Source organism: Babylonia areolata, chromosome 25 (assembly GCF_041734735.1).
Source record: "Babylonia areolata isolate BAREFJ2019XMU chromosome 25, ASM4173473v1, whole genome shotgun sequence".
In the NCBI taxonomy this organism is placed as follows: domain Eukaryota; kingdom Metazoa; phylum Mollusca; class Gastropoda; order Neogastropoda; family Buccinidae; genus Babylonia; species Babylonia areolata.
This window is the reverse complement of record NC_134900.1, coordinates 25834979-25856581: the sequence shown is the minus strand read 5'-3', so window position 1 is coordinate 25856581 and position 21603 is coordinate 25834979. Positions and strand designations below refer to the sequence as shown.

General features: G+C 38.9%; 1 protein-coding gene across 3 annotated transcripts in view; it reads right to left on the bottom strand.

Moving 5' to 3' along the window:
• Positions 1-928: 928 nt before the first annotated feature.
• The window catches only part of LOC143299974 (protein mono-ADP-ribosyltransferase PARP3-like), a 28133-nt gene continuing 7458 nt past the window's right edge, over positions 929-21603 (bottom strand). For all 3 annotated transcript variants that reach the window (XM_076613534.1, XM_076613533.1, XM_076613531.1), the window contains 8 exons: positions 19832-20005; positions 18174-18347; positions 16692-16751; positions 15907-15999; positions 15292-15384; positions 14541-14718; positions 11925-12068; positions 929-9604 (listed from right to left, as the gene is read on the bottom strand). In XM_076613534.1, coding sequence (XP_076469649.1) covers positions 9438-9604; positions 11925-12068; positions 14541-14718; positions 15292-15384; positions 15907-15999; positions 16692-16751; positions 18174-18347; positions 19832-20005 — 1083 coding nt within the window. In that variant the 3' untranslated portion in view covers positions 929-9437. The remainder of the gene's footprint in view (positions 9605-11924; positions 12069-14540; positions 14719-15291; positions 15385-15906; positions 16000-16691; positions 16752-18173; positions 18348-19831; positions 20006-21603) is intronic.

Here is a 21603-nt window from a genome sequence, read left to right as displayed (position 1 = left end):
CCAGGTAAGGTATGTTCTGACGGACATAAACACAGCTCCTCTCACAGTTCTGCTCACCAACATTCAGACGCTCCTTTCTCCTGCTGTTTGAAGCCGCGTATTTGGTTGCAGTTGACTGTGAGAATGAACGGTTGTATGGTCTACTTTTTGAGGAACTGTGCAACGCAATGCTTATCTCCTTTTGACGCACACACCGCTGCATACCACAACCCAGACAAAGAACAGGTGGTTGATACTTTCCACCTTGAGGAAAACACCACACACCTTGCAACAGATATCAAAGATATTTGGTCTTTTTTTTTCTTTTTTTTCTTCTTTTTTTAACAAACATTTAATGGAAAATGTGAGAAGAAGAAGGAAAAAAAAAAAGAAAAAAGATTCCAGTATTTCTTGCCGACATAGCTGGCCACAGACGCCCTTGTACAAACCACGTAACATTTCAAATAGGAAAGAGACATTCATGAGCAAACCGAGAGTAATGGAGGAAAAACACACCATGAATCATTTCCGAAGTGGAAGTACAGAGTACAATGGTGTAACAACAACAGCAACAGTGAATACCCGAGAGCCAGTACTACATGTACTAAACCTGAAGTTGAAAGAGAAAACAGAACACTGAAACTGAGGTTTACGTTGATAGCTTCCACCCCCCCCCCCCCCCCCCCCCAGTATAAAAGAAGGAAGTGTTTCAGTTTCCGAAATGCTTCAGTTTCATGAAGGTGTCAAAGTGTGTGGACTGATCCTTATACACTACACCACAACTGCTAAAAAAAACAAAACAAAGGAGGCAGGGGGTGGGGTGCCTTATCTTCACACAAACCCAATGCACTGAACAGGCCTTGAAGGAAGCAAACAGGAAGAGAACCAAGAGGAAGAGAAGAAGGTCTATATCAGTGTGCATAAAAGTTGTTGTTTTTTTTATTCAAAGTTAAACACTTTCCTATTTTTATAATTCTAAGCTATTTGGAGGATGCTTTCCTTTCATTTTGGACTTTAATGTAATATTACCTTTATTACTTATGGCATTAGATATAACTGTGGAGATGAAATTGCAGATAAAAGTGTGTGGACACATGAAAAAGAGAGAGAGAGGGAAAAAAAGAGAATGAGAAAGAGTGTAGTTGTACTGCACATGTGTGTGTCTGAGAGCATGCATGCATGTGTGCATGTGTGTGTGGATGTTTGAACACATGTGCTTGTGTGTAGCATTTGGGCAACTTTAAATTTGATCTAATAGATCAACAGTCAACATCCACATTGTAACATGTGACATTTCAAACAAAAACAGAAAAAAAAATCACATTTTGTGGGAACCCAGCAAACGTTTTCCAAGCCATAGTAAAAAAAACAACAACAAAAAAACAAACCAACCAACCCACAACAACTATACAAGATGAACCAGTATGAGAACGAGTGATGTACAGAGCATTATGAATGCTAATGACTGAACAGGGTTACATGTTTCAATGGCAATGACTGTGTAAGCAGGACAAACAAGTTTCACCTCACATCACTGACGGTAAATTTCCAAAGAAATTAACAACTGATTGGAAAATAAATCTACATACAAGCTAGTGTCTAACACTGGAACAGCAACAAAGCCACATTAATTGAGAAAGAAAATGAGAAACAATAATTACTGAATGAATAAAAAAAAAAAACCACACCAAGAAACAAATTATTCATGGGATTCAGAGCTGTTCTCGTGGCATGTCCACAATTTTCCTTTTATTTTTAGTTCGTTTGATTTCACTTCAATCATAATTCACTCAAAATGAAGGCAGCATGCTCTTGGGGGAAGTGCCTGTAACCTATTTCTATAAAAATTCCAATCTGTAAATGTTTAATGCAACGCACCTTGTGAGAAGGTCTGAGAACTGTTTTGCCCAAGACCAGGTAAATAAACCTACCTGTAATGATACTCTGATATAAAAGTAACACCAACTGGCATGATCATCATAAAGCTAAGTTTAACGAATCATTGAACAGCGGCTTCTGCCTTCAAGGCAATTTGGAATATGCTATGGGAATACTGACTTCTCAAACATTTAATCCTTTCTTGCTATAACTATCTCTACTGAGTTACTTCCCAAGTTTAAAGTCAGTTTTGTTTTTGTGGTACAGGCACATTTTCGTTCAGTTTTTCCCATCATTTGTCCTGATTTGCTCCAGATAAATATTTTCTTGGCTTCATACAGGATTCTTTAAAGCAGGTGTAGTTTTTTGTTTTGGTTGTTTTTTTTTAGCTCGAAGTGGAAGATCTGACCAAATTCTTCTTCTTCTCGGGTTTTTTTTGTTTTTTTTTAATAGTTTGGACAATATTAAAATCAGGCAGTGGGTATAATGAAGTCAGCAAGCATTGAGAATATACAATAAAAATTATGTAGTGTAAGAACCGTGCATTAAAACAACACATATGCAGAATACAGATTGATTGTGTGTTGATTCTAAAACTTGGATTCAAATAATGCTGATGTATTGACCAATTAACAAGTATAAAAAAATGGCCATGCTTGCTTTTTTTTCTTTTCATTTCTTTTCTAAACGCCATTCATTGCTTATGAAAGGTGTTTGATTGATTGTATACATATCAAACATCACTTTATTCAATATGAACAACATGAACACCATGATAATAAAAGAAAAAAAAAGTTGAACACAAGAGATGATTAAACAAGACCAAATCTGAAAACAGTACCTGTATGCTATAATGCAAGTTATTAAGAAACTGCCTTGTGAGTTAAAAAAAAACAAAAACAAACAAACCAACAAAAAACAACCAAACAATCTCTGACAAAAATCAGCTATGAAAACCAAGATGATTACTTCTTGATCTGAAACTTAACACTGATGATTGCTGCCTCATAAGGGAATAAACACACACACAAACAAAAACACATCAACAAACTATTAGTGTAAAAAGGAACATATAAAACAAAAACAAAAAAACCCAAACAAACCAAAAAAAAAAAAAAACCCCTAACAAATGAACCGACTTTGAACCCGATTGTCAACAAGACAGTAGAAAAAGATACACGATAATGGGTTATATATTTATGAATCAATCAATATGATGAAAGAGTGAGATACACAGGAGATTACACATCTGGGTAATAATTAATATGAAGTGTTATGGGGTAAAAGGGGGAGAAAACCACAGCTAGACAAAAGGGGGGTTGGGTTGGGGGGGGATTCAACTACTGTCCAAAAAAAAAAAAAAAAAAAAAGTGATTCCAAATCACAGATCCTCCGATGAGCCAGTTGCCTCCCGTACACGTTCGGCCAACTGAAAGTTTTAGAGTTTATGTCCAGGGGTAGGTCCTGAGGGGACCACCGCCCCCTGGCAATTTATATCACAGTTCTGCTGTCTCAACATTGACAATCTACCACTGTATCCCATGTAGTACGACGCCACACAAGTCACCAACCCCGACACAAAATGAACCACACCTTGGCAAGGAGAAAGATCCACAAGGTGGACCAAGAGGAAAACAAAGAGAGGAAGAAAGAGAAGGAGAGAGAGAAAAGGTAGATCTACAGACATGTGAATAAATCTAAACTACTATTTTATAATAAAATTACTCATGAAAACAGAACCAAACCTTATTTGCTTGAAGGATATCTTAATTTTAATCAAAAACAATCATTGTGCAAATTAAGAATATCCTGTCATGATTTAGCAACAGAAAGTTCATACTAGTTCAAAGCCCTATTTCTACATTCCTTTAATGTACTTCAGAATTGTTTTAATGTTTTCTGATTATTATCATTATTGAATTGTTACTGTTAAATTAATTGCATGTTAGTTATGCATTTTTTGGGGTAGTTTTTTTTACCTTTTCTGTTTTCCTCCCCCCCCCCCCCTTTTTTTTTTAATTGTTTAATATCACTGATAGTGAAAAGATGCTTAACTAAAGAACGTACTAACAAAAGTACAAAGTGACATAAAAAAAATAATAAAAAAAAAAAAAAATTAAAAAACACCCTAAGGAAGGAGAGGGGAAGAGAATAAGAGGGAAAGATGGTGAGAGACTGGGAGGGAGAGAAATAGAGAGGGTGGGAAAAGGGACGGGTTGGAGGGGGAGAGACAGTGAGAGAGACTCGGAGAGAGAGAGAGAGAGAGCGAGGCTTTTGTAAGCACCACTTTCTTTATCATTTGATTTTAATGAATCTGTTCACCAAATTATATATTTTACCCACAGAGGGTGAGACCTTGGTAAACTCCGCTTTCCCTACCAGTTTAATGTAATGTATTAGTTTTTCAGATTATCTGTTCTAACCATCTGGTTTAAACAAAATGATTATTACACTGAAGTATTCTTTCAGCTTATTTGTTAATTTCAGGTGCCAGCTTTGTCAGCGCTGTTGAAATCATTCATATAAATGATGCTTCTCAAACATTTCATCTGCATGCCCTTGATATCATCCTGGATATGAACCTTCTGATATATTGTCCTAAAGCTATAATCAGAACACACACAGGAGCTTGCACACACACACACACACACATCACTCACATACACAGACTAACACACACCCAACAATGCCAAGACTTGATTCATTTTGTGTGGCGTGATGACAACATCCTATACTACTGAAGAAATCACAGAAACTTTGTGCAAAATACATGAAGATGAAGTGATGATATGACCAAGTTTGATTATGTAGGTTATATGAATAACTGAGAGAGAGAGAGTAATGCATTATCAAAAATACAACAAGGACAATGATACATGCCTGCTTACATTAAGTATGCAAAAAATATGAAGAAAAGTATCTTTTTTTTTAAAAACAAAGATTTTTTTTCTGAATTTTTTCCCCTCATTTTTATGTATGTTATGAACACGAAGTATGGTAAAACAATTGCTTGGGTTCCCACAAAATGCAGCTTGTACTGGATCCAATCATTGATGGATTCAGGGCTTTCTGTTTGTTGCTTATAAATAAGCATTCACACAAAGATGAGACAGTGACATAAAGAAAGAGCCAGAGACAGAACACAAGAGAGACAGCTAGACACAGCATCAAAGAGAGAGAGAGAGAGAGAGAGAGAGAGAGAGAGAGATGGCAGTTGATGTACACAGAGAGCAAGAATGATGTGTGTGCATGCTTGTGAATGATGTGTGCATGTTCTGGCATATATATGAGTCTGTGTGCGTACATGCGTGCATGTCTAGGTAACACACAGAATGTACACACCATACAGATACACTGCAAAGATGTTCCAAAAAACTTGTGACTTGTGTTGCCCAAATACACATACAACACAATTCCAACACAGCAATAATCAATTCAAAGAGAAAACCACGTCACATTAATAGATAAACAAACAAAAGTTAAGCTCAATACTGCATAGATCCTAAAGATGACACCAACATTCATGTTTGCCTGTTGCACATTTACTTTTGTTTTTTCTTTACTTTTCTTTTACAGATATTATTCAGTTCAAGGTTTATAGTTTGTTTTTTGTTGTTGTTTTTTTTTGCTTGTGGTTTTCTTTATTTTTTTTTTCAATCATAATCATATTTTTTGTTGTTCAATTAAAGAAACATTGATAAGGTTGACCAGCGAAAAACAGACTTTTAAGACATAGTTTTGCAAAGATATATTTGCATACTTTTCTTCTTCTTTCATTTTCTTTAGTTAGGACACACACACACAAAGATAGAAAATCTTACCCCCCCCCCCCCCCACCCAACCCCTCCAAAAAAAAACCCCACCACACAGACATGTTTTAATATTTTTGTTCTTCTCTCACCTCAAAGATTTACACAATAAAAATTCTTTACGACAGAATAATAACCTTGGAAAAAAGTACTGATTAAATTTGAGCAATGTGGATAAAAACAAAGAAAGCAATGCATGGTATGCTTTAGAAGCAGACAGTAAAAAAAAAAAAAAAAAAAAGAAGAAGAAAAAACAAACATAATCAGGTATCAGCACTGTTAATGATATACTCCCTTGCTTTTCCAGGATTTTTTCTGACTCTGTAAGTACCTGCCTTTTTTTTTTTTCCCCCTGTCACTTTTTTTTTTCCTTTGGCAGATCATCAATATCAGACCGTCCCTTTACCATGGTTCATGATGACTCCAGGTGCTTTGAACGAGCCCTTTGAATTGAATTTTTTTTGCTTTTGTCTCTTCCTTCTGACCTTCACAATTTCACATGACGAAACAGAGAGAAATACAAGTCATTCAGCGAAACAAAAAAAAAAAAAAGAAGAAGAGAGGAATGGTAGCAAAATATGTGGACACAAAAAGTTGTCAACTCAAAAACAGATCCATTACACTGGGACCTGGGAATTTCTACTACAACCAAGCAGAACACGAAAACGACTGATTAAAAAAACGGTTTGTTATTATTATTATTTTTTTTTTCTTTGTGGACAACATGTAAGCCGTTTAGTGTTTAGCAATAAATAATGCATTGCGGAAATACTGACATTTCCCTGCCCTCCTCTTCGCTGTACTGTGTCATAAGGCAGCACATAAACCGGTACGGACTGCGCAATGTCCGTTTAGCTTGGCACAAGATGGTATCAAATTGCGTGTAAGACAAATAAACATGCTCAAAGTGTTAGTCTTGCTTTTATCTTTATATTTGTAATGGCACGATACAAAGGACATGGACTGGTCGAAAAGAGTGATTTATATTTCATTAATTTCTAATTATTACTGTAAAATGTGATAAATGGAACCTTGATTTTTTTTTTTTTTTTTTTTTTTTTGTAAAAGGAACTCAAAACTTCAGATTAAATGACTGTTCAAAAATAAAACAATGGTACTGACATTAAAACAGTGTACAACAGGTAAGCAAGTAGATAAAAAGAAAATTCCCTTTGATTTTTAAAACAAATGACTTTCATGTAATCTAAGATAAGCCCCCCCAAAAAGGGAGACAAAATTCTTTTTTTTTTTTTTCGCCATATACAGAATAAAAGACAGAACAGACAATTCTGCAGAGTATTCAGAAAGAAATACAGCCCTAAAGCAAGACAACCCTGAATCATCTTCGATCTTTGAGGTATCTCACTGAAACAACAAATTTCATTCATTTCGGCATGAAAAATATTCCACTGTCATCCCCGGATGACCCCATTTTCAATACATGGAATGTTTAACATAGAGTGAGGAGGGTTGAACAGAGAGAAAAAAAACCCAAAAAAAAAAACCCATAGAACTCTAATGAAAATTGTTACTTCAAGACAAATCTACTTCACACACTTAAGACACCAAGAGATATATATATATATATATATATATATTTATAATATTATGACAAACTGTAGAAAATTCAGTGAACTGGAAATACCTGCAGCAGAGATTTTTCTTTGGAACACTCTCATATAAAGGTACACACACACAAACGTACATGTATACACACACATACATGTGTACATGTACACACACACACTTACAAACATGCTTAAATACTCACACATACCCCCCCCAACCCCCCACCCAATCCCCCCAGAAAAGTTGTAGAAAAAGATGAAGTGTTGGGAGAAAAAAGTTCCATTCACTGAAACACTTACATGAAACACATTCATACACATAAAAAAAAAAGAAGTATAAAGTCATTGACGGCGAAATAATCTGGAAAAGTTACACGGTAAGTACACCGGTTTTTCCATGCAAGCAGCTGCAAAACCCAGGAAAGTCTACTTCTATGACCATTTCAGAAATACAAAACATAAGAAACTGCATCCGAATCTGCAAGCATATTATTCTTGAAGAGATCAAACAGGTCACATGATGAATGGTTTCCTACATAAAAGAACTGCATTGTCACATAAGCACTTGCAGGAAGAGAGACTGAGACTATGGGTCTGAAATCTAAAACACAAACAATGGCCAAGCAGTATGATATGTATGACTGACCTAAATATGTGGACAAAAGACGAAAATCAAAAACCAAATTACTCAGACAACACAAGGTATAGGAATTAAATCCTTTCCAACTTGCCGGTGTTGTTTTTCAACTTGAAGCAAGGGAAAACTACTGTAGTGCGCAACTATGTTTTCAGTTCAGTTACAGTCGCTTCCCTTCTCATCACTCGGGGCCAGCATTGCTCAGCTTTGGATTTCATTTTATCTGAGACATTCATCATATTATGTGACATGCTCGACAGCAGGTGGTTCTCAACAATTTGTGTCACAAAGGGCCTGAATTCCTTCCCACCATCCTCCACACTGCAAGGGAAGATAACTGACCAGAAATGCTCATTCAGAGTTGTGAGAAAGAATGATTTTTTCATTTAAATTCTTTTTTTCTTGCTCGTTTGCTGACATTTTAAGTTATAAAGCAGTTTGCACACAAACTATTTGTATCTCTACGACTGCGCTAGCACTATCTGCACACGTACAATGGAGATTGTTAAAGGTTTTTCAGCAGTTTGTACAGAGATCCTTTGGAAGTGCATATTAACAGATTTTCTCTTTCCGTCTCCCTTCAACCACTTCTTCATTTTTCTTTAACCTTTTGTGTTATTATTTTTATACATACTATTTTCCCCAAATATTGATGTTAATTGTTAGTGCTCTGCGTCCCTTTGCTAAGCAGGTAGAGCGGATTATAAACATGGCCGATTATATCATTATAACTGTTTGGAGGCGCATGTCGCGCTGTTAGGTCACAGCCAATCATATCTGAATTTATTTGGTTTTCAGCATTCAATACTTCTGTTTAATGGAAATGTTTTGATTTGTTTTGTTTTATTTCTGAAGAGTAGAAGTTGTGACGATTCTTGTCTTTTTTTTTACAGTGTGCTCACCTGGTGATTCAGAATTTCAATTATAGAAGAACCGTATCATTTCATACTTAAATCTGTTTTGCCAAAACTTTCATATCATCATATTTCATTGTTCATTTATTCATCAAGTCCATGGACAGACACTTCTGACAATAATACAATTTCATTAACTTGATTTTTTTTCGCCTCCATATGGAGTTATCTCTATTTTTTTTTTTTTTTTTTTTTTTTTTTAAAACCTATTGTATGATGATTCCAGTCCTGTTAACAATTTTCATTTGTGGAGATTAAAAATGTTTGCGCACATCCAATGGATTTTTACACCATACAATAAACTGGAGAGGGCTAAAAACAAAACTTCACCCACTAACAACAACCACAACAATGGTAATATATAACCCAACAGGACCAACACATCAAGGAAAGAAAAAACAAAAACAAAAACAAGAAAAAGCTCCAAAACACACACACACACACACACAAAGGAAACCCACATGGACATGTAGTAGAAGTACCTGTCTATGCATAAGGATTAGCAGCCCCCCACACAAGCGGTGGGGTGTGGGTTAGGGGGGGGGGGGGCGGGAGGATCCAGTCCAGCCATTGTGTACGAACAGGGAATGATGAGTGGAGCGAGATGTGAGTCAGTGAATGAGTGATGGGAGGAGGAGGAGGAAGGCACAGACTAGTTGAAGTCGAAGAGCAGCAGGTAGCGGATCCTGTTCTGGCTTTCCTTGTAGATGAGGTATTCGCTCTGGTAGAAGGAGCTGCTCACCCCCATGTCCTTGGGCTTGGCCTGGGGAACCACCACCTCTCTGCCATCAATCTTGAGGCTGGTGTCAAACGTGGGGTCTGCAACAAGTACATTTCGTTTCATTCACTGCAGAAATTATATATCAGATTTGGAGTCTGCATCACTGCAAAAACTCTGTCGAACTTGGGGTCTGCAACATGTACATTTTGTTTCATTCACTGCAGAAACTCTCTGTCAAATCTGGAGTCTATGTCAGTAACTTAAGGTCTGCAACAGTGCATTTTGTTTCATTCACTGCAGAAACTCTCTGTCAAATCTGGAGTCTATGTCAGTAACTTAAGGTCTGCAAAAGTGCATTTTGTTTCATTCACTGCAGAAATTCTCTGTAAAATTTGGAGTCTACCTGGACAACTTTGGGTCTGTTACAGTGCATTTTGTTTCATTCACTGCAGAAACTCTGTCAAATATGGAACCTTCCTCACTCCAAAAATTCTCTGTCAATCTTCGTATCTGCAACAGTACATTCTGTTTCATTCATTGCAAAAATTATTTGTTAAACTTGGGGTCTGCAACAGTACACTTCGTTTCATTCACTGAAATTATTTGTTAAATTTGGAGTCTACACCACTGCAAAAAAAAAAAATATATGTTGAACTAGGAGTCTGCAACAGTACATTTCATTTTCTTTCACTACAAAAAACATTTCTGTCAAATCTGGACTCGGCAACAGTACAGGTAATTTCATTCATTGCAAAAATTCTGTGTCAAATTTGGGGTCTCCATCACTGAAAACATTCTCTGTCAAACTTGGAGTCTGCAACATTACAGGTCATTTCATTCACTGCAAAAACATGTTCTGTCAAACTTGGAATCTGCTAGAGTACATTTCATTACATTCAGCCTGGGACAGTGCATTTAATTTCATTCATTGCTAGAATCATCTGTCAATCGTGGAGGTTGCAACAGTACATCTTTTCTTTTTCGTTGGTAAACTCAGGATTGTTTAATCAACTTCATTCATAACAAACTGAATACACCAGTATTTCACTTGCAAAACAAGACACATTCTATAGTTTTACTTTGATATAAATTGAGACTTGTGTTGTATCAGAAAAATATCCCCATCCGGTCTTGTGATCAATTCTGCTCTAAATATATCAAATCATGTATCACCTGCAAAGAGAGAGACAACATTTCCAAAGCCAGCCCCCAATGCAGAAAGGAACTGTCTGAACTGATTCCATCTGTGTATTCACAATGAATCAAAAAAACAAACAAAACCACAGTCCTTAAAAGAAAGAGAATAAGCCGTGCGTGTGTGCATGTTTGATTATGTGCATGTGCATACATTTGGGTGTGTGGATAAAAGTTTGAACTCCGATTCATTGATAAAACATGAATTCATCAGTTTGACATGGTACAGTATATGACACCAAACATGAATTTGAAGGCATTATTGAAGCCAAAGGAAGCACACCATGGCTTATACAATTAGTATGAACTCTGAAAGGCAAACAGCGGGGGATGGAGAGTGAAGCGAGTGGAAAAAGGGAAATGCCAACTGCTCTGTCATCTGTCCATGTCAGGGGTTAGAGGGCATCTTCCTTGTTGGGGGTGAACATCCACTTCCCATACACCCCAAGCTGCTAAGCTAGGGAGAAAAAACCCTTTGCTTGGTTAAACAACAACAACAAAAACAACAACAACAAAAACAACAACAGTACATCTTTTTAATTTCCTGCACAATTCTGTGTCTGCAACAATACATTTCATTTCATTCACTGCAAAATGTCTGTCAAACTTGGAATCTGCAACAGTGCGTATCATTTCATTCGCTGCAAAATTTCTCTGTCAAACTTGTCAGCACCAGAACATTATCAGTACATATTATCCTTTTCATTCTTCTTCTTCTCCTCATGATCATCATTATTGTTACCATTAATATCATTATTACACACATACCAACCCACAAATTTGCTTTTCTGGAACAACACACATTAGAGTCAGGGACAAGGTATTATTTTCAGGAACTTATCAGCAAACACACAACAGTTGGTCTTGCAGAAGTTACTTTGCAGGTGACAGAAATCAAGCAGACTTTCACAAAATGTCTTCAGTACTGTTTGGACAGTTCCGGCTTTTCAAGAAGTGGCTTCAGTAATATTTGGCAGCATTTCCGCAAGTCTTAACGAAGGGTCTTCAGCAACGGTTGGAAAACCATCTAAGGGTACTCTTGTACTCACTAGATACATAGGAAAAAAAATGTTACAGTTGGATTTTTTAAAAATTTCCAGGACATGCAGCAAATATCTCTATTTCTGGAACACCCTGTCCATTTTATCAATTTTGCGGGACAAATATGGGCCCCCAGTGACGGTAAGCATGCCTGTTATTATCATCACTGTCAAAGCACTGTACCTGGCTCCTGGCCCCCCTTGGCCAGCACACTGTCGAAGCCTGCAGGGGCCTTGGTGAGGGAGGAGTTGTCCCTGAGGATCACGTGCTGCTTGCCAATGGCCACCTCGTTCAGGAACATGATGCCCTTCTTCCCCGCCGTGCCCACTGCAAGGGGACAACATCACGTCACATGGATTGAAACAACGTCCAGCTAAACAGTGTTCCTTTCCCATTTATTGATTAAAAAGTGTCTGGCTAAACAATGCTCCTTTCCCACATATTGATTAAAGCAACGTCTGGCTAAACAGTTCCTTTCCCATTTATTGATTAAAGCAATGTCTGGCTAAACAGTTCCTTTCCCATTTATTGATTAAAAACAGTGTCTGGCTAAACAGTTCCTTTCCCATTTATTGATTAAAGCAATGTCTGGCTAAACAGTTCCTTTCCCATTTATTGATTAAAGCAATGTCTGGCTAAACAGTGTTCCTTTCCCATTTATTGATTAAAGCAATGTACTAGCTAAACAGTTCCTTTCCCATTTATTGATTAAAGCAATGTCTGGCTAAACAGTGTTGCTTTCCCATTTATTGATTAAACCAATGTCTGGCTAAACAGTTCCTTTCCCATTTATTGATTAAAGCAATGTCTGGCTAAACAGTTCCTTTCCCATTTATTGATTAAAGCAATGTCTGGCTAAACAGTGTTCCTTTCCCATTTATTGATTAAAGCAATGTCTGGCTAAACAGTTCCTTTCCCATTTATTGATTAAAGCAATGTCTGGCTAAACAGTTCCTTTCCCATTTATTGATTAAAGCAATGTCTGGCTAAACAGTTCCTTTCCCATTTATTGATTAAAAACAGTGTCTGGCTAAACAGTTCCTTTCCCATTTATTGATTAAAGCAATGTCTGGCTAAACAATGCTCCTTTCCCACATATTGATTAAAGCAACGTCTGGCTAAACAGTTCCTTTCCCATTTTTATTGATTAAAGCAATGTCTGGCTAAACAGTTCCTTTCCCATTTATTGATTAAAGCAATGTCTGGCTAAACAGTTCCTTTCCCACTTATTGATTAAAGCAATGTCTGGCTAAACAGTTCCTTTCCCATTCATTAATCAAAATGGTGTCTAGCTTAACCCATTCAACCCAAGGAGTTTACAGCCTTGGCAGATTCCCCTGGCCTACTGATGTGGATAAACAAAGAAAATGTCCTGTAACTGATCAGTTTTTCCTCCAAATTGACATGTTGGGATATGGCTGGAAATACTGCAGAAGTTAGTTCCCTTTGCTTGCAGTTTATGCATATGTTGGTCCCGTCGCTTGCAGTTTATGCATATGTTGGACACTTCGCTTGCAGTTTATGCATATGTTGGACACTTCGCTTACACTTCATGCATATGTTGGTCCCTTCACTTGCACTTTATGCATATGCTGGTCCCTTCACTTGCACTTTATGCATATGTTGGTCCTTTTGCTTGCAGTTTATGCATATGTTGGTCCCTTCACTTGCACTTTATGCATATGTTGGTCACTTCGCTTGCACTTTATGCATATGTTGGTCCCTTCACTTGCACTTTATGCATATGTTGGTCCTTTTGCTTGCACTTTATGCATATGTTGGTCCTTTTGCTTGCACTTTATGCATATGTTGGACCCTTCGCTTGCACTTTATGCATATGTTGGTCCCTTCACTTGCACTTTATGCATATGTTGGTCCTTTTGCTTGCAGTTTATGCACATGTTGGTCCTTTTGCTTGCACTTTATGCATATGTTGGTCCTTTTGCTTGCACTTTATGCATATGTTGGTCCTTTTGCTTGCACTTTATGCATATGTTGGACCCTTTGCTTGCAGTTTATGCACATGTTGGTCCCTTCGCTTCCACTTTATGCATATGTTGGAACATGAAACCATTCTCATGAAATGAATTTTTACACCAGGGTAATGCTCAGGTGCATGGCTGAATGAATTACCATTTCTTTTTTTCCATTTATTGATGACAACAATGTCCAGCTCAACATTTCCATTTATTGATTAAAACAGTGTCCAGCTATATGTTTCCTTTTCCATTTATTGTTGTTGATAGTTACCTTGCGCCAATCTTCCGTCAGAGACCAAGCTCTAACAGCTTTACAGAATCATTGCCTAACATTTAACGTTAACTCATTTAGGACCAATCCCCATGCGAGGACTGATCTCAACACTGAAGCTCATTTTGGACAGATCCCTGCATTCACTCATTTAGGACTGAGCCCCACATTAAAACACATTTTGGACCCATCCACAGATTAACTCATTCAGAGCCAACCTCTATGTGTGGACCGATCCCAACACTCAAACTGATTTCCGACTGATCCCCACGTCAACTCATTTAGGAGCGATTCCCATGTCAGAACCAATCCCGACATTGAAACACATTTTGAGCCGATCCCCATGTTTACTCATTTAAGACCAATCCTCATGTTAGGAAAGATCCCCACGTTAATTCATTTAGCACCAATTCCCATGCTAGAACCAATCCCCACATTAAAAACCCTTTCGAACCCATCCCCATGTAAACTCATTTCGAACCAGTCCCAACATTAAAATTAATTCAGGACCATATGAACCCCCTATGGCAGGAAGGGACAACAACTGACCGTATCCTGCCGACTTGTCGTTCTCGGAGGCAAAGTAGATGCCCTTGCCCACTCGGCCCCCACTGTGCGGCATGATGCGGAGTCCTGTCTTCAGGATGGCCGCCACAACAGCCACGTTGGTGCCGTGCCACAGCAGTTTGCGCTCCTTGATCTTGTCGTGAACCTTGTACCGGTCAGTCTGAAAGGGGAAGGTTACAATGTCAGCAAGGAGGTGTTGTGTGTGTGTGTGTGTGTGTGTGTGTGTGTGTGTGTGTGTGTGTGTGTGTGTGTGTGAGAGAGAGAGTTTTATTACATGCAGACTGTTATTTCTGAGTGCTGAAAGTTTTATTACAAAAAGATTGTTTTTTCTGGGTTTTTTTCCAAATGTGTGTTTCAGGAAAGCAGCAAGATGATTTATACTTTTATGCTATTATAACACCTGTCCTCAGAGACCAAGCTCTAAGTGCTTTACAAAGTCATTTGCACAACAGGCTGCCTACCTGTTCAGAGATGACTGACAATAACTTTTAGGCACTCATCATTCTTTTCCTGTGTTATTTAGTCAGGCTTCAGACACACACATTCACACACACACACACACAAAGACATGTAGACGCACACACACACACACACACACATGGCGCTCGTCATTCATTTCCAGTGTTGTTCAGTCAGGCTTTAAACAATATACACACACACACACACACACACACACACACGGCACCCCCCAGTGTATGGGAGGGGCCCCAACAAAGCCAGAGAACACACTGACCTCCCCGTCCCTGTCCACTGTCCAGATGTGATTGAGGGTCAGCTTGCGCCAGCTTGAGGTGGGCTTCGTTTCCGCAAAATACTTCTCCAGCACCTGCACACATGTCAGCGTGACACATGTACACATACAGCGTCACACACACACACATGTATCCATACAGATCTGGGTCATTATCATACTGAAAGTCATACACATGCACACACACACACAAACCTTGAACTAATATGCACCATTATTCAGGCACAAACAAATATATGGAACAAACCATGAACTGCTATGGACCATTACTCAGGCACAAACTAACAAAAAAAAAAAAGGCACAAAGCTTACACTGCCACTGATATAGACATTTATACTTTTATGCTGTTATAGCGCCAATCCTCTGTCAGGGACCAAGCTCTAAGTGCTTAACAAACGCAGTCATTTACACAACAGACTGCCTTCTTGGGTAAAGCCGAATGAGGGCTACATTTAGGCACTCATCATTCCTTTCCCATGTCATTCAGCATGAACCATGTTCAACCACTGACACAATCCCTAAACTGCAGTGGACCCAATTCAAAGTCTCCCCTTGGGGAAAAAAAAAACAGAAGGAAGAAAAGTGCAGGCACAAACCTTGTACTCTTTGCTCTTGGGATCCACAAGCCCCAGCTTGGCTTTCAGAAGGCCGTAGTTGACATCTAAAGGATGGGGCACCTCCTCTTTGTCCTGCACAAGAGTCACCTCATTTGACTTGCACTTTACTTGATACAGGACGTTTTCCCCCTAAAATAACGTTCAATCTGACATACTGTAAAAGCGCAGTGAGCCTGCTCTTGAAAGTGGGGAACTGCTCTATAAAAGTGCCCACGATGTCATTATTATCATAATTAATGCTGAGTTTCTACCAGAAAGCTGGAAAAGAAATCAAAGAACAAGAATACTGTGTCCTTTTACATTTGGTGCTGCCCAAATACAGGTCAATGGAAGTCAAATGTAAAAAAAAGAAAAAAAGAATGAAAAAACTACAACAACAACAAAAAAACCCCAAAACCCAGTACAATAGTATTCACAATTTCAAAAAGTGAAATGGAGAATAGAAAAGCAATCAAGTCATTCCATCAGTTAACAGTCACAGTATCTTTAAAGTAAAAAACAGACAGATAACATTTTACATATATAATACTAAAAATAAGATACAACAGTTCACCTCCCACATATTCTCAGCACACACACACACACACACACTCATTACATACAGCAGCACCTTGCAGACCAGAAACAAATATGGTAAGGATTATGATTTCCAAAACAACTTAAAATAGTAAGAGTTCATGCAAAGACCCTATGCATATTCTGTGGGTAAAATCTGCAACAAATGTGACCAAGGACAAAAACCACAAAATGAAAAGAAGACTCACCTCCATTCCCTTGTCCTTTTCCTTCTGCATGCTCTGAGCCAGTTCAATGTCTCCCAGAACCTGAGTTGATTAAAAAATACAATCATCAGTTTAATACAAATCAATTCATCCTACAAAAAAGCTACACACACACACACACCTCTGCACACACAATAAAAACAAACAAGCTATTACAGAATGCATAAACACAAACACATGTACCCCTCCACAAACACACATACAAATACACTAAAAGCAAACTGTTACAGAATGCATGACAAATTAAAAGACTTCCACAGAAAAAACAAAGCCACCAGCGACTACTTACTGAGAGACAGAAATACTGACTGGCATACGTACAGCGAGTGAGGGGGGAAAGAGAGAGTGAGAGAGAAAGAGTGAGAAAGACAGCGACACAGATAGAGAAAGCGAGAATTATTCTAACCAAGCAGTCGGACAGAAGTGTTGTAAGCATGTTCAATGCAGATCAAACAAACATAACACAAAATACCAGGAATAGTGAGAAGAAGAAAAAAAGTGATGGATAAGGGAAATTTTCTATCTAAAATTACACTTAAATAACATACTTACCGTGACCCAACTAGTGCAGACTCCGGCAGGGGTCTGACATTTCTGTCCTGTGCAAACTACTATCCGCCTATGCGGAGAAAACAAAAGCAACTACGGCCGATAACCTCCCGGAAGTAGGTAACCTCCCCTTTGTCCCGCTAGCTAGCGCCCTCTTTTGACGGCAGTCATCATGACTCCTGTTCCTGTGCTCTTCATACGGCTAAGTTTTTTTCGTATTTTCTGCCTGTCTGTCAGAGGGGACAGAAATGGAAGAGAGATGGTGAGAGAGAGAGAGAGAGAGAGAGAGAGGAAAAACATGAAAGAGTTGGCCACAGACGAAAAGAAAAGTTAAAGGTCCAATAGCCTTTAACAGCAGTGAATTCATAATCACTGTCTTGGGCTTGGCATGGGAAGGCAGGACGCAATCCGTCCCTTTCGCCACTTCTAAACCTTTTCTGACCGAACCCACTCACACCTGGATGGAGTGAGGAAAACTGGACATACAGGTGCCCTTCCCAAGGAAACAACACCATGCTGATTTGAGGTTTCAAACTCTGATTACTGGTGAACACTGACCCAGAATGATAATAATAATAATTAATATTTATATAGTGCTGAATCTTGTGCAGAGACAAATGAAAGCGCTTTCACACCAGTCAGTCACACACATGCATAATTTTAACTTGAGAAACTGAAGACGAAGAAGAGGCAGGGGAGGGATGTTATCATGGAAAGAGGTGGGTTTTAATGCCAGACTTGAAAGAACTGAATAGGGAGGCCTGATGAAGCCAAAGTAGAAGTCCAATGCCAAACCGATTCTACCATGGTGTTTCATAGCCAGAGATAAAGAACGTCAGTAAGAAAGAGGGCATGGGAGAGGGAAAGAGAAAGAGGAAAAACAAAAACAACAGGCCACAGCCTCCATCCACACACCGCCAGCATGTCGTATTTCTGCTGCAGAAATTCTGTGTTGTCGATGACGGGAGGGATGCGGCGACCAAAGTCGTGAGGGACGGCGGTGTAGAACTTAGATGACAGCATCTGCAGCTTGTTTTTGGGACTCTTCTTGCTGAGCGCTTCCTCCAGCTCCTCAAGAATCTCAAAGCCCTGAGACAGACAACAAAAAAATGTTGAAAAAGTTGAAAGCCATAGGGGGCATTATTTTTCTTAAAAAGGAAATTTTCTATCTAAAATTACGTTTAAATAACAAACTTACCGTGACCCAACTAGTGCAGACTCCAGCAGGGGTCTGACATTCCTGTCCTGTGCAAACTACTATCTGCCTATGCGGAGAAAACGAAAGTACTACGGCCAATAACCTCTCGGAAGTAGGTAACCTCCCCTTTGTCCCCCTGGCTAGCACCCTCTTTTTCCGGCAGCCATCATGACTCCTGTTCCTGTGCACTCCATACAGCTAATTTTTTTTCGTATTTTCTGTCTGTTTGTCGATTCTCTGGCGTTCTTGTTTTTTGTCAAATTATGTCTCCAACCAGGTCACATAATTATGTAGCTCGATTGGGCGATCGCGCTAACATTAAGGCGCGATCGCAATTTAAAATTTACATTTAACATAACATCCTTACCCTGACCCACTGGTGCAGACTCAGGCAGGGGTCTGATTCCCTGTCATCCTGTGCAAATTACTACCCCGCTGACGAGAAGAAAACGTAAGTAGATGTGGCTAGTTACCTCCTCCCTCTTCTTCTTCTTCTGCGTTCACTCGTATGCACACAAGTGGGCTTTTACGTTTATGACCGTTTTTACCCCGCCATGTAGGCAGCCATACTCCGTTTTCGGGGGTGTGCATGCTGGCTATGTTCTTGTTTCCATAACCCACCGAACGCTGACATGGATTACAGGATCTTTAACGTGCGTATTTGATCTTCTCCTTGCATATACACACGAAGGGGGTTCAGGCACTTGCAGGTCTGCACATATGTTGACCTGGGAGATCGTAAAAATCTCCACCCTTTACCCACTTAGGTGCTGTCACTGTGATTCGAACCCGGAACCCTCACATTGACAGTCCAACGCTTTAACCACTCGGCTATTGCGCCCGTCAACCTCCTCCCAATATATCACCTCCCCTGTGTGTGCCTTTAGAGTGCTGTCTTCTGACAGAAGTCACCTCTGGTCCCTGACTTGTGCATTCAAAGCGGCTAAGTCTTTTCATATTTTCTTTCTTTCATATAGTATTTTGTAAACACCAGCTGCACTGATGAAGTGGTTAGCATCACGGACTGATGACTGGAAGGATGCGGGTTCAAGCCCAATCAGAGGTAGGTTTTTTTTCCTGTGGCTCCTACCCAGAGATGGGTGAACTATCAGCTCAAAAAGAAAAACTGACCACAGAGTTGAGATTCATCCTCTTAATGGATGTGTCACTGGGAGGGTCAGTCAAATTTCCTGACCAACACTACAAGATGTCTGTATCTCTCAGCATGGTTGATGCTGGGATAAAACGTACCCCCAATAGCAGCATGAACATCACCTCCATCAGTCATCGACACAAAGATACGGGAAGCAAAATGATCCTTATTCTCGATTAAAAACAAAACAAACCAAAACAAACAAAAAAAACCCTCACTCACTTTGGCAATTTGTGTTTTGCTCAGCTTTCCCAAGGGCATCTTCTTGACGTCGATGTCAAACTTCTTCATGGCATCTTTGAACATGTCCTGATCAAAGATCAGCTTCAGCAGTGACTGCGTTGTGGAGTCCAGGGTACACTTAGCCACTTTCTGGTTACTCTTCACTGCCGGTCCCTGCACGCATCAACATGGAATGGGACACGTCTGAGCGTTTCTTCTCCTTCTTTCTTTTTTTGATCAACTCTTTCGCAGCCAAGTTTCTATGTGAAAAAAACCTCCCCAGCGCCATATATTTCAGGCTTAACGTGCTCAGTCCCACGATTCAGCTCATGTCAAAACAATACAGTGGAATTCTTCACTTCAAATATGGTCAAGGGAAGAAGGTTAGTCAATTTCCTATTGTGCAGTAAAGTTGAGCTGCAGCAGTCAAACTTTGTTACAATGTGAAAAATGGTCTGCTGAACATGACATCTCGATGACAACTAAATGGCTGTGAACTTTCTGATCAACAAAAGTTGCCTATGGCAGTGAACTGTCTGATCAACTAAATTCTTCAATGGCTGTCTGATCAACTAAATTCTCCAATGGCTGTGAATTTTCTGATCAACAAAAGTTGCCTATGGCAGTGAACTGTCTGATCAACTAAATTCTTCAATGGCTGTGAACTGTCTGATCAACAAAAGTTGCCTATGGCAGTGAACTTTCTGATCAACTAAATTCTCCAATGGATGTGAACTTTCTGATCAACTAAATTCTCCAATGGCTATGAACCATCTGAACAACAAAAGTCGCCCATGGCAGTGAACTGTCTGATCAACTAAATTCTTCAATGGCAGTGAACTGTCTGATCAACTAAATTCTCCAATGGCTGTGAACTTTCTGATCAACAAAAGTCGCCTATGGCAGTGAACTATCTGATCAGGTCAACTATGGCAGCAAAAGACTTACAGCTCAGCCAACCACATGGCCATATCAGGACCGAAAAATTACAAATATTAATAGAGGAGAATATGAAGGGAAACAAAAAGGTAGAGGAAAAGAAAATTATCAGTCACAAGTATAGTCATATTCATGCACATAAACCTAAAGCACAATGTTTGGGCAGTCAGTGGAACATGTTAACACTGCTTGATACCTCATGAACAATAGGAGACAGTATATTCTTTTAATGATACTTATTTACCAAGACTGAGTATATACTGAACAATGCATACAAGTTTTTTTGTTTTTTTTTAATTCAGTAACTGTACCACAAATAAATCAAACAGTAAAAAAAAAAAGTTGACAATGAATAGAAATGAAATATGTTTGAGCAGTTTGAATATGACAAACAATAAAACAGCACCAAAATGATGATCATCATTTGAAGGAAAGCCATTAGGTGAATGACTGCAAAGACCAAACAGATATTTCAACAACACACTCAGACCTGTACATCCTCAAAAGACAATGCATACCCAGTATTGAAAACACCACAAAAAATGTAATGGTGATGATTGTTTGTTTGAAGAAAAGCCACTGGACAGCACAGACTAATTTGATCCCCCCCCCCCACACCCCCCCAAAAAGCACTGAAACTTGTTGTTTGTGGATCTTTGTCAACAGTTGTATCAATAAAAACCCAATTAGAAAAAAAAGAAAGAAGAAGATATTCCCTCTTCTTCATTCGTTTCCACTGTCACACACACACCAAACATGGTAAAAAAAAACCCACAAAAAAACAACACCATATGGTCAGTATGTGTTGTCTTTTGTGTTTGCTGATCATCTAC